This window comes from Notolepis coatsorum (genome assembly GCF_963971535.1).
Source record: "Notolepis coatsorum genome assembly, chromosome: 10".
NCBI lineage: Eukaryota > Metazoa > Chordata > Actinopteri > Aulopiformes > Paralepididae > Notolepis > Notolepis coatsorum.
The window spans coordinates 79,608,690-79,623,281 of record NC_140174.1 but is presented as its reverse complement, the minus strand read 5'-3'; the positions used below and the strand labels follow the sequence as shown (position 1 = coordinate 79,623,281).

Below are 14,592 nucleotides of genomic sequence, written 5' to 3'. Positions count from 1 at the left end.
AAAGAATTGAAAATGATTTTATCTCACAAACCTATTGTGTTTCTAAGCATCTTTTCCAACCACAGTTATCCTAAACACAAATGAATGAATCAGGGTTTCCCATTAATTACCTAGACTGTGGCCCACAGTCTAATGAGTCCTGCCACAGTTGTATAATGAACCAAACCAAATTTAATAAAAGAAAAAATAAATATATATATATATATATATATATATATATATATATATATATATATTTTTTTTTTTGTATTTTATTTTATATAAAGTTTGCCAATATGGATGTATCAGTAGTATTGGCAGTGGTAGTAGTCGTAATAGTAATCCACTATATTATTTTATTTTCTAAAAAATAAACCAGTTCAACACAGGTAACCACTTTTGCTTCATTTCTTTGATGGCTCAAATGTATGCTCTAGTCCAGTGGTTCCCAAACCTCTCCTCGAGACACCCCAGCCGTTCCATGTATTTGTGAAATTCCACCACCAGCACACCTTGATTCAACTAATAAAGGGCTAGTTAAGTTGAATCAGGTGTGCTGGTGGTGGAATTTAACAAATACATTGAACGGCTGGGGTGCTTCGAGGAGACTATTGGGAAGCACTAGTCTAGTAGATTTTGTGTTTTGAGCACAAAGTTCATCATAGATCTAGCCTCTTTATTTTGCTCTCAAAGTGCACCAGATTGATGCATTTAACTTTAAAATGTACCCAAAAAAAAAAGTTCCGGGGGGGCATGACCCCGGACCCCCCTAGAGTGTCGGAGGTTCACCCCCCATAGTCTCTGAAAATCCTGTGGGAAACACTGTGAATGAATTATTTTTCTGTCGTGCCATACCATCTAAATGGCCCATCCCACATGGGATTACATGACACACAATTACAACAATATATAAGACACTGTCTTCCCGGTGGCACATAATAATAATAATAATCATAATCATAATCATAATAATACAGACTTAAGACAACTAATATAATACAGAACAACCACTTATACAGCATGTATTTTTCTTTTTTTAAGAATATTTTCTTTTACATGACAACACACGATACAATAATAATAAACAGGACTTCACAGGACTAATAGTAATAACAATAAAGACAATAGAAATGACAGTAATAACACAATTAATAAGTACAGAACATACAAACTAAATCTACACCCCGACCCCACTCTGCCTCTAGATTGTGGCTTTAACTTTCTCGGCCGCTGAGACCCACAGCTCAATGCTGGCCTGTCCCACCCAAATCACACGTGCAGTAGAGTAGAGATTTCCATATAAATGACATCCAGCAGTGTCAGAGACCAATTAATCATTGTGAGTTTCTCAGGTTGTTTCCACCTCATACAGCATGTATTTTCTTAGTGTCCATGCTTTATCTAAATAATCCACCTAGGAGTTTTCCATCAATAATGAATCTTTGCTGTTTGCTTATCAAACAAACCCTTTCTCTGATCCAAGGAATGGGAAGTGGTGTGTTGCTATGCCTATCAAAAAGAGTGTGTTCAATATAAGGGAAGAAATATGTGCTGGAAAATCTATTTGGACTAGTTTCTTTGAAAAACTTAACAAACATGTTCCACAGATTCAAGGAACTTGTATAAAATAGTTGAAACCATATACAACCAATAGTATTAAAGAGACATGATGCTCGGACTCACTGGGGCGCAGGACTCAGGGTCCTCATCCTCATGGGGTGAGGACCGTAGGGACAGGGGTGGCTCGGGATATTTTACTATTTCACTGTTCTTAATTTTATATGATTTATACTGCTTTATTGATTGATTTAATTAGATTGAATTGTCTTGTCTTGTCGTTATTGTAATTATTATTGTTGAGGTACTGTCCTGTGATGTCTTGTGTATTATTATTACTGTATTGTGTTTTGTTACAAAAAATGGGGGGGGCAGGGATTTGCATTTTTGTTGTTGTTGTTGAAACCATACATATGACCCCTTTAATGTAAAACCCATTTACTTACCTCTGGTCGTCTCCTTCTCCTCCCCTGGACAGATAGAGCAACTGAAGCAGAAGGCCGACAAGCGAGTGAGAAGCGTAAGTACCTGCTCTGAGTGCACTGTGCCACAAGAGGGCGATGTTGATTCACACACCAGGAGAACACAGAGCAAATGTGCTTTTAGGACTGACTGGATCTCCTAATGTACAATAATGGCTATCACAAAAGATGTACACTAGTGATTGCTGAATTGCCTCTTGCAACTGTGTATTGAGCATTTTAGGCGTTGAGTGCATGTACACGCACACAGCTGATAGATATTGGACATACTATCCTGGTATGATGTGTTTTATATGCGTCTTATATCACAAATATCCGTTATTCACAGGTAAGCAATTTTGTGAAGATTTAATCCAACAGTACATGGGATAAGGTGTTTGCCAGGGTTATAGTTTAGTATTTCTATAAAAAAAGATTGTTTTCAATTCAGTTTAGTTTGTTAGGTAGTCAGAGTCGGTTTGCTATTTTTATTTTTTATATTGGGGCTATTTGTCCGGGGAAAGATATACAAAGTTCAGAATAAATACTGTGTAAAATACAAACACGTCACTTTATGAAGGCAACTTCCCAGATGTCCTAGACTCTATAAACATTATGCACCAGTGCCTCCCGTGTTGACAAATCTGACCAAATTGACAGACTAAGGCTATGTGTCCACTAAAAGCCTTTTTTTCAAGGCGGACCGCTTTGGGAAAAAAAAGCTCAGCACCAGCCGCGGTTCCGCCCCTTCCTCGATGAGTTACATTGATGAGCGTGCTCCTTTCCAAAAGTTGAACTAGTTTCAACTTTATGAGCTGGGCTCTGGGAAGAGGAGCGCGCCTGTCGCGTCTCCAGGATAGAAAATGAATGACAGAAAGGAGCTGACAACTCATAAAACATCCCTGGTGGACACAAGCCCTAAAAGTAAATACATTTTCTGTATATTTTGATTTGAGTTATTTTTAAGTACACAATATAGTTTTTATTGATTTTCTTTTAAAATGTCAGTTAACAAAATGTTGTTTGTTTCCGCGTTAGCTATTGTAACTTGGTTTTTACATCTCTGGTAAGCAGCTCTATTATTGCAGTATGTCCTCCCCATTATATGCAGGTGTCCTATAGTCAGGAAAGGGACGTTATTCCAGGGCCCTCATTTATCAACAATTCTTAGAAAGTGTTCTATTTTCGTACTTAACACTTTCAGGGAAATTCAATGTTAGCGTTAATATCGCCTAATCTATGTTTTAAATTATGGCTATGTGTCTAATCTGCCCATCGCTTATCAATGACTCATTTTCCAGTCAACATTGTCGAAGCGGATTGTTTTTTTATTGGTTCATTTCCGTTTTATAGCATTTTGAAAAGCCCTCGTTTTCAAGGGAAATTAAAAGATTCCGTGATAAACGCCCTGTACTGGAATATTCTAGAACGTTGTCATTTTTCGGCCTATTTATTAATCGTTTTCAAATAAACGCTAGATTATCGATAGTATATGTGTACGTATGCACGCTGGTGCCGCAAGCTGAAAATCGGTTCTCTTAGTTCCTGATCGCTCGCACAGCCATATCACACATAGGGGAAAAGCTTATATCTCCGTGAAAACAGGTCTGATTATCCTAAGACTGGTAAAATAGATTCCTTACCTGAGATCAGATGGTATCCAAAAAGATTATTCCAATTCCTGATTGCCATTCCAAAAATCGATCCTTTTATTGATCCAATGCTACGTACTGTACACACATATTACACGCTGTTCTGATGGTCCACAATGACTCTGATCATCTCCGTTTACATGCGTGATTGAGTCCATTCCAAAAGGGTGCATTACCATCTGGGAGACGATAGGGGGCGCTTTTTTCACATCTGAGCTCCAGATGGGGCTGGTTTCCCAACGGTAGACTCGGTTGATGAAATATGAATTCAGATCGCGAATAAATAAAAAAATCACGCTAATTGTCGTGCTGGGCATTCAGGGGGCGGACTGCTAACACGTGTTATGTCGTCCGTGGCATCCAAAGTGTTAAGCACAGAATTTAGAATGTGTGTACGCACAGAAATATTGGGATTTATCAACCGTGCGTACACAGGTCCTACGCTCCTCGTGTTGATAAATACCATTAAGTTCTACGCTCCACGCTCGTGCACGATTTTAAGTATTTGCATATAGCACCGCCCGTAATTAACCATATATGGTCACGAAACACCCCCATGAAATGTGGAAAAATGGACTAAGCCGAGCGAAGCGTGTTATGGGAGAAATACGTGACAGGCTGACAGACATGTACATGGTGATGTCGGATATGATATCTATTAACTTAAAGACCATATTAACTAATAAAGACCGTGCTGGAATATGACTGCCTTTTTCCGTTTCGTTCGATTAATACCCAGGGATTAAAGTTCTCCTCAATTTTATTCCAAATCGCAACGGATTTTCCGTCAATTTTCTACCTGCTGCATATGATTTGTAGAGGCATACAATCTATTTTGATGTCGGTATTGGGTAGCCTATATAAACAATAATACGAGAGCATATGCAAGAACAATGAATCTCACAGCCATGTATGATGTAGCCTACGCCATGTGTAGCCTGCCTATATGTGATCAATACAAACTTGAACTTGAATTCCATCATGTCTGTGTGCGGGTCTGCCGGAGCTCACAAGGCTGTTGTCACAATGTAAATGAGAACATGCACTGAAAAGTTACAGTATGTAGTTGGTTGATTATTTGTATGACAGTCAGTAAACCCTTGCAAAAAGTATCCGTTTTATTTAATGAATTGAAAACATGCAGCATGCCTTTCCTCCCGGCAGCAACGACATGTATCAGGCAAATGCGCATCGCAACATTGACTGAGTGGAATCCCTTTCTATTCACATAACTGCATTTGTGATGGAGCTTTGACAGCTACAATAACAGTCTATTGCTCGATCCATCTCCAATATCACGATGGAGGTGGAGATGACTTGAATGAATTCCATCATCATATTTATATGTTGTGTCTGTCCACTATGTTTGTTACTTTGTTATTCCCCCCCCCCCCCCTATCTATGTAAAGCGACCTTGGGTCTCTTGAAAGGCGCTATATAAAATGAAGCTATTATTATTATTGTTATTATTATGACGTCTGTGCGGGAGCTCATGACATTTTTAAAAAAATACTGTCTTTTAGTCTCAGTGAAGTTTCAACAGAGGTAATCTATTCTAACCAACAAATTGAAGTAGAAAGCATTTCGTTGTGGCCAATCTTATTTGGAAACATGACACACAAAATAATAGTATTACGCTTTTTATTTGAAACAATATTTAATCGCGTTTGGAGGTGGGTGTTCTGCGTCTGCCCCCCATACCAAACAAGCAGGCCAACCTCTTGTTCGCGCGTGAGCCCGTTATAATTACACTACTGTCGCCATTTTACAATGAACTATAATGAATTACGGGTCATACAGAAGTTGAACACGCCAGTGTTGAAACTAATGCACGGAAGCTTATTTCCGCGTTGCAGACATGCAGGCTTCATATTCTACCACCGGGCGCCAGGTACGCACATCGCACAAAGTCAAGCACACGTTCAAATTGATAAGTCCCACACTTTGCTTAGAAAGGATCATACGCACGGGTTACGCACATATCTGTGCGTACGCAACGTTGATAAATGAGGGCCCAGGTATTGTAAACAAGAAATTGTGTTTTAAATGGAACTCGAAGACAGAATACTGGAGTATCCAGAATAATATCAGAATGACATGGAAATGCACTCCTTGTGTCGTCTTGTCAGAACGTTAAATAAAGTTCAAGGTATTTATGACATTATTCAGGGCCTTGTTTCCCAAAAGTATCTCAACACATTGGACGCCACGCAGTTGAGCATCGTTTGTACTTACCACGCCAAGCTCTAAGAGATGGGGATAAGTGGCAGTGTTTGCAGGGCTATAACTATATTCTATATTATAGCTATGGATACAATACTATGGCCCATTTGACATCGGCTATCTATCGTTCAAGAAATATTTTTTTCATCCATACATTCCCGTTTTTTACCGTGGTGAATATGAGTATAGTTTGAGTGATCCTGTCTAATCCCAGAAAACGACGCTATGCAGCAATACGTGCATTTCACTAAAATCATTGCCGTTTCTCGCCTGTACACGCTACTGTTTCGAAATCAAATCTATATTATAGGTATTATTATGTTTCATCATGAATGCATGAAAGGGGGGGGGGGGAGTCGTTTTTTGATGCTTTGATCGTCACCAACGGCATACGTTGTGGAGTAACGTTACACAGATGTTGTGATCGGGGTGAAGATATGGTTGGATCAACACAAGATTGATATCATATAGCCCTTACCTTCACTAGGAAGTACCCCAAAAAGAATATTCCAATTATCTGATCGCGAGTTCCAGTATTGGTGTCGATCGTGTCGCCAACATAATCCGCCACACATCATGCATCTGGAGCATCTGACGCTTCTCAATCCAATCGGGACAACCGCTCCACTTGCCTGACTAAGGAAAATCTGACCGGAGACATTTGATCGACACACAGGCCAAGATACAAGGTTTCAAAGGGTGCTCGATACCGCCACCTGGGAGGATCTGGCCGGTACTGCACCCTCGGCGTCGCAGTATGCCTTCTAACGGCAACATACGGGTCCCTGACATTGAATAGAATACTAAAATAAAATAAAAGGAAAAACTATCAAATAACGAGTATACTCGTTGTTGGCATTCAAGCGTCGGCTCCCAATAACGAGTATACTCGTTGTTGGCGGGGAACGTGTTAAAGGGATAGTTTGGATCTTTGGACATTAAGTTGTATGAAATACTTGCCGGTAGTGTAGTGGATGCAAAGCTATTGGCTTGCTTACAGAGTCCCTTGGTCGGAGTTCTGTATTTTATAGTATTTCATTAGATTAGATACAATTCAAATGTATTGTCATTATACAGCACAAGTATAGTACAACAAAAAGACATTTGGCATCCATACAACCTAATGTCCAAAAATGTGAACTATCCCTTTTAAAGCTAAAATGTATTGTAAAAGAAATTCCACCATACAAAGCTTATTTCGTTAAGGAATTTCCCCAAAGCGTCTTAATTAAAAACGCTCTTAGAAATGATTGTAGATCAGTGTTTCACATATTTATTTACACAACATATATACATATCTGGGCGGCTAAGTGGCGCAGTGGGCAAGGCGCTCGCCACTAACGCAGGAGATGCTGGGTTCGAGCCCAGCTCTCGGCGTTGCTTCCGGCTTGGCTGGTCGTTCATACTAATACAATTGGCAGTATTAGGGGGTGGGAAAGCCGGTGGGTGGGGATCGGACGTTCTGGACAGCGTGATGCAAGGCTTTGTCCACATTGCAGCCGACCAGTGGGAGGCATGGTCTAACAACGTTCGAGACAGGGGAGGGTAGAATTGGATAATACAAAAATTGGGATTGGAGAAAAGTAGAAAATGGGGAGAAAAAGTAGATTAAAAAAAAAACATATATACATATCTTTTGTGACCAATGCCCTCTGCCAAGAAAAGTGGTGACTGATGCAACTGACGTGGGATGTTTCAGCAGACGATTAGAAAATAAGATGGTGTAAAGCTACAGTATAGTGAAAGGTGTAAAGCTACAGTATAGTGAAAGGTGTAACGCTACAGTAGTAGTGAAAGGTGTAAAGCTACAGTAGTAGTGAAAGGTGTAATTATTGCCACGGCTGTGATGCGCCCGCAGTCATGAGAGCAAAGCTCGAGTGGCGTAGGCATCACAGAGTGGCAATATTCATGATATCCCACTGGTTATCTGGTAATACTGAGTGTATTATTGCTTTTATACAGCATGTTGCACCTTCGGGAAAATATAGGATAGATACAGCCAATTCTAGGGTCTTTTATATCGATTTCAGTGAACTTGGCGTAGAATTTATTTTCCTAAAGATGTATCGTTGCTATGGAATTTCAAATGGTGTAGGCTATCAACCAGCTTGGCAACACAAACGAATGACGTATTAGTCTAATTTTATTCAACGTACCTGCTAACTATGTATAAATGAGTGGATAGATATAGAGGATGGGCCTACATCTAACGGTATTCATAAAAACAGCATTATTAGACATGCCAATCCAACTAAAGATGAGCTGGACGTGCTTGAGAAAAGCCGCAATTAATCCTTCAACACCACCAAGTCGATGGCCTGGGCATTGAACTGGAACTGTCCGAGGTGCTGATTCCTTTTCCTTTTTAGACTCCTTTATATCTATCCACTCGTTTATAGTTAACAGGTACGTTAAATCAAACGTAACGTTGTCCGTGGAGTAGGTCATGTTAACAGTTTCCGTTTGATGAATGGCAGTTGACACTTTCTACAACATTCTAAAGCCAACGCAGTGGTACTGTATATTCATGGTGATTTAACCATGAGTGTGAGTCATGAATATACTCACGGGTTAGAACGCTCTCGACCAATCACAATGCGTGGTCGGACCTACCTGTTGTATAACAAACAATAATTGACATAAACAATGAATATGTACGTATAAGAATCAGTGATGAATGCAGTGTGTGGATGAGTGAAAAGTGAAGTGTGGTGCGGTGTGGTGTAAGTAGGAATATTATAGTTCAATGGGTGGTAGATGACCTGTTCAGAGGAGATGGAGAAGCAGAGAGAGAAGGTTAACAAGGGACACATATATACAGGCAGCTCTCACTGCCCAGGTGAGTCTAATTGGGCTGACGAGCCACCCACTCTACCATGCTCCTGGAGAGGCAGTAGACTCGCCAATAAGCATGCAGAGTGGGAGCCGTCACACTGTGCATACAGACACAGAACCTTTCTACCTCACTCCATGTCCACAGATGTCCTCATGGTGAACGGATGTTCTTCATTGTAAAGCTCAATTATCTTCGGTTGCGGGATTTCTTTCATCACTGGGGTGAATGGGTTGGATCGGAGGCGGACCTTCCTCTGGTTTCTTGATCCACGGGTGACTTAGCCAATGGGAGAGAGTTGTGTGCACTTCCTGTCTGTGATGTAGCCCTCTGGTGATCACATACCACCTGGCAATCTATACAGTCACTTCTACTGCCTCAAGCAGCAGACAAACCCATGATATGCCTATAATGATTATAAGTAGGGATTAAAGTATCGGCCTACCGATATTATCGGCCAATATTGGCATTAAAATGTGATATCGGGGGGCGCCCTCATGGCGCATACCATAGTGCCTCGCGCACCTACGCAGCCGACCCGGGTTCGATCCCAGCTCCCGTCGTTATTTGTCGCATGTCCTCCCCACCTCTCCTCCCGTTCGCCCTCTCCTCTGTCGGTCCTGCGTGACCAATAAAGCTGTAAAAATGCTAAAAAATATATATATATATAATAATAATAAATGTGATATCGGAAATGATCAGTATCTGTTTTCCAAAAAAAACTAAATTTTTTTTTTACATTTATTTAACCTTTATTTACCCAAGCAAGCAAGTAAGAACAAATTCTGATTTGATTTATTGTCAAAAGTATGCATAATGTTGTGTTAATTCCACGACAAGAGATATGTAATGTTAATTACCTGAAATTATTCAGTTTTTTTGGGGGGGGAAACCCTGCATATATCGATATCGGTTGATATCGGTATCAGAAATTAAGAGTTTGACAATATCGGTATATCGGTATCGGTAAAAAAGCCAATATCGAACATCCCTAATTATAAGCATATAAAATCAATTGTGTTGTTTATTTCATGTATATGGTTAGAATTTGATGTATTTCTACTACATGCTAAGGCTTACAGATGGTTAAATCAGTTTTAACACTTTGAGTGCCAGCAGGGGGGCGCCTGAAATAGCGCTTGAGTGCCAGCGCTGTAGTCAATGGGAGGGCGAGCACATTTGCGAACGCATAAACTATATCTTAAATTATGGCTATGTGTCTAATACGCCCGTCGCTTATCAATGACTTGTTTGCAGTCAACATTGTCGAAACGGAGGGCGGCTAAGTGTCGCAGTGGGCAAGGCGCTCGCCACTAACGCAGGACATGCTGGGTTCGAGCCCAGCCCTCGGCATTGCTTCCGGCTTGGCTGGTCGTTCATACTAATACAATTGGCAGTATTAGGGGGTGGGAAAGCCGGTGGGTGGGGATCGGACGTTGTGGACAGCGACTCCTACAGGTCGATTGGTGCGCCTGTACAGCAGAATCAGGAAGTATCGGGGGCAGCGTGAGCCTCCCACGCGTTACTCCTCGCCACTGAGAGATCGCGCTGTACAGGTGAAAAGATGCGACCGCTGCCTCGTGTACCGGAGGGGACACGTGATGCAAGGCTTGGTCCACATTGCAGCCGACCAGTGAGAGACATGGTCTAACAACGTTCGAGACAGGGGAGGGTAGAATTGGATAATACGAAATTGGGATGGGAGAAAAATAGAAAATGGGGAGAAAAAGTTGACTAAAAAAAAAAAACATTGTCGAAACGGATTGTTTTTTAATCTGTACTTTTCCGTTTTATACCATTTTGAAAAACGCTCGTTTTTTTTACTTTCAGAAAAAATAAAGATTCTTCAGGAATCGCGCTTTAGTGGAATACACAAAACACGTTGTAATTTTTCGGCCTATTTATGAATCGTTTTCAAATAAACGCTAGATTATCGATAGTATATGTGTACTTATGCACGCTAGAGAAGCAGGCTGAAAAATCGATTATCTTATTTCCTGATCAGTACACACACACTCACAGCCACACACACACACATATGGGACATGCTGAGATATAGGTTAAAAAAAACTCTGATTATCCCAAGACTGGTCAAATAGATTCCTTACCTCAGATCAGATGTTCTCCAAAAAGATTATTCCAATTCCTGATCACCATTCCAAATATCGATTGCGTTTATTGATCCAACGCTGGGTACTGGAAACACATATTCCACGCTGTTCTGCGGCTCGGCAATGAATGGGATCGTCTCCGGTTACATGCCTGACAAGTAAAATGTGGATTCCGGACTCTTTTTTTCCCATCCATTTCATTCAGTCCAATCCAATGGGTGCAATACCATCCGGAGAGACGATAGGGGGCGGTATTTTCCCTGTTTGAGCTCAGATAGATCCCCACTGGTAACGTGAGGCGATGAAAAATTTATGGAAATCGATAATAAAAAAAATAACGATTAAATAACGAGATTTCTCGTTCTTGGCACTCAACGCATGGCATGAACTAACGAGATTTCTCGTGGCTGGCACTCAAAGTGTTAAGACGGATTTAAGACACTTACCTGCCGCGGTCACTTTCTTTCTGTAATTATGTTTGGGGGAAATGTGTGTAAATAATGTAAGAACTGTTGTAAAAAAAGATAATAACTTAAAGAAAAGTTTAAAATCCTCCGTGCCCTGGAACCCTGTTGCGTGGCTATGTGTCTAATATGGCCGTCGCTTATCAATGACTTGTTTGCAGTCAACATTGTCGAAACGGATAGTTTTTTAATCGGTTCATTTCCGTTTTATACCATTTTGAAAAATGCTTGTTTCTTGAAAGTTTCAGAAGATTCTGTGATAATCGCCCTTTACTGGAATATACTGGAATACACAAAAAACGTTGACATTTTTCGGCCTATTTATGAATCGTTTTCAAATAAACGCTAGATTATCGATAATAATAATCTTCATTTATATAGCACCTTTCATACACGGAGTGCAACTCAAAGTGCTTAACAGAGACACGTCTTCTTTAACCTGTTAATCTGTAGACCGTTTTTGCCTAAAGGTACATGCCTAAGTAAATGGAAGATTGCTCCACTTCTGCAAGGTCAATTTGCATGTTCTTGGTATCTAGGAACATCTAGGGACCTGGGGGTATGTATTTCCAGTGTCAGAAATATTGTGTCTGTTACTAGGCTGAGTAAATTGTAATGAATAAATTTATTATGATTTATGATTTTGATGATGATGATCAAACATTTATATGGGTAGGAGAAAATGCTTAAACAGAAGGATTTGTAGATACAGTAATTAATGATAATCGACTTTAATTATAAATTCATATTTGACCTTGAACTTGACCTTATTATGGCCAAATCATACATCTATGGATAGGGAAAATGCTCCTCTTTCCAATGGCAGGGTTGAATCTGGATTTAGTCTTTTCTTGCGTTGCATTTTCCGATAAATTTGTATTTCCGATAAAACATATAAAACATCAGTAAAAGTGAAAATATACACTTTGACTACTGTTTTTGATAGGGTTATGGTATTTGCTCTTGGCTACAAAAAAAATATATTTAAAAACATTGACCTCTTAACATCCAAGGGCCCACATGTGGACGATTCTTTGCCGACCTCTAGTGGCTCGGGTGTGTATTTCGTTTAATACACTATATATATAGGATTAAAGCCCTATTTGTTGCCTGTCGATTGCCCTTTCAGGTGACAAAATCCATTCAGCGGTTCTCGAGTTACATGCCGATATGTGAGGCGTGCCCCAAAGTAAGCAAAAGTACACATTTACCACCCCCGACTCCCAGGGCTCTAGCTCCGTCAATCATTTGGCGATCTCGGAAATATTTGCACAGGGTTGTAGCCAATGAGTGTGGCTTTCCAATGATACCTTAAGGCTTAACATGTGTAAACAAGTCAAGAAGAGAAAAAAAAACAGTAACACAGTAAGTCAAGAAAAAACAAGAATACCATAAGGTCCATAAACTCAAAATAAATGCATGCATGCATGCAACACTCCCAGACGTACCCCACGCGAAGGTAAGGAAAAACTCACTAAAACCTAACGATGGGAAAAAATGCACCACAGGCAATGTGGAGGAGAGAAACCTTAGAAGGGCCAATTCGAGGGGGGATCTCCCTTCTTAGATGTCGGTGATATTAGTGTTGCATGTTGCATTAAAAAGAGGCAAACAGCTGGTAAGCATGCACCCATATGTGTAGTGAAACACAGATGAGTGCATGCGATAGCAACTGAACATTTTGAAAAATTAAATATAGAGCTGATAGTGATAACAACTGAACATTTTATATATATTTTTTGAACAAATGTTTTTTATTTACCCTTTTTTTTACATAAAACCAGACACACAATACATTAACAGTAGAAATCCACAATAAATCACAGGACTATGATCGACATAATAATAACAATGACAGTCCAGTACTTAAATCAAAATAAATGATCTAGATTAAAAGATATACCCATAATAAATACAATACAATACATATGCTCTTGCTCGCTCTCCCCCCCCCCCCCCTCAGGACCCCCTCTTGGACAATCCATCCATTATTCCGTTTAACACCAGGAATTACAAATTCATATGCTATCCTTTATCCTCTCCACCACATCTAACCAGATTGCTATGCTGGCTTCATTAACACCTAAAATCCGTGCGGTAGATATCTCTAGATAAATCACATCGAGATAGGTAAGAACCCATACCTTCCGGCACATTTTATCCGGTTGAATCCAGCGTGATGCTATCAGCTTTTTAGCAGCCGTAAGACCGGACAAAATTAGTCTCTTTACCTGTATAGAGGCTGCTAACTGAGAAACATCATTCAACAACAATACAGAAGGCAGTACAGGTATGGTCAGAAATAAAAATTCTGATAATTGCGTGGTTACTTCTTCCCAGAATATCTTAACACTTTGACTGCCATGAAACGTCTTTTCACGTCATTGCTGGCCATGCTCAAGTTGCCGGGGGACGCTGTACAGCGTCCTTATATCAATATTTCAAAAATCTGCGATCGGATTCATTATGTCCCCTCCGCTGGCCTGAGATCCACCAGCAGGACCCACTGAGCTCTCTGGCGGTTCAGGAGCGCCATCTGGTGGCCGATCGGCGCAATCGCCAAACAGGATGTTGAATAGAGGTTGTCCTAGACCAGTGGTTCCCAAAGTCGGGGTCGCGACCCAAAGGTGGGCCGCGAGCAGCCACGGATGGGCTGCGAGATGATTTAAAAAAAAAAAAAAAAAAAAAAAAAAAAAACATTTATTTTATTTTTTATTTTTTTATTTTTTATTTTTTAATTTTAATTTTTTTTGTCAGGTCACTGAACTTAGAAGCAGGCCAGGACAGTGTTTCTAGTTGTATTCTAAAATTCTATTCTATTGTATTCTAAAATGTGACTATATGGTTTTATATTAACTTAATAAATAAACAAAAACGAAAAATCTACTTATTTCAACGAACATTTCAAACTAAATAACAGATTATGCACATAAAACGCTGAAAACAACCGAAGCAACAATAGTATTTTAATGAGGCTATTATTATTATCATTATTATTTTGCAACAAGTTAGCCCTCTCATAAATAGCACATATAAATGAATAACTGACTTGAACTAACTTAATAGGATTGAAGTGATATTTGGCTTAAAAAATCGGTCACCTGGCAAAAAAAAAAAAAAAAAGGCCAGACGATGTGCATTGGGCCGCGGCTCTCTGACGCCTTATTTTCTGGGCCCCGGCCTGAAAAGTTTGGGAACCCCTGTCCTAGACGACCGTAGTACTTCCGGCGCTCGCTATAGGTCCCGCGACTCTGGCTCGTCACACTACACAGTGATCGATTGCCAATAACTCGATAAACAACATGATTTGGA

At 40.1% G+C, this 14,592-nt stretch overlaps 1 protein-coding gene across 2 annotated transcripts in view; it reads left to right on the top strand.

Annotated features, from left to right (window-relative positions):
- Positions 1-14,592, top strand: part of zdhhc6 (zDHHC palmitoyltransferase 6) — a 52,792-nt gene that overhangs the window by 22,407 nt on the left and 15,793 nt on the right. For both annotated transcript variants that reach the window (XM_084323689.1, XM_084323688.1), the window contains exon 8: positions 2,015-2,056. In XM_084323689.1, coding sequence (XP_084179815.1) covers positions 2,015-2,056 — 42 coding nt within the window. The remainder of the gene's footprint in view (positions 1-2,014; positions 2,057-14,592) is intronic.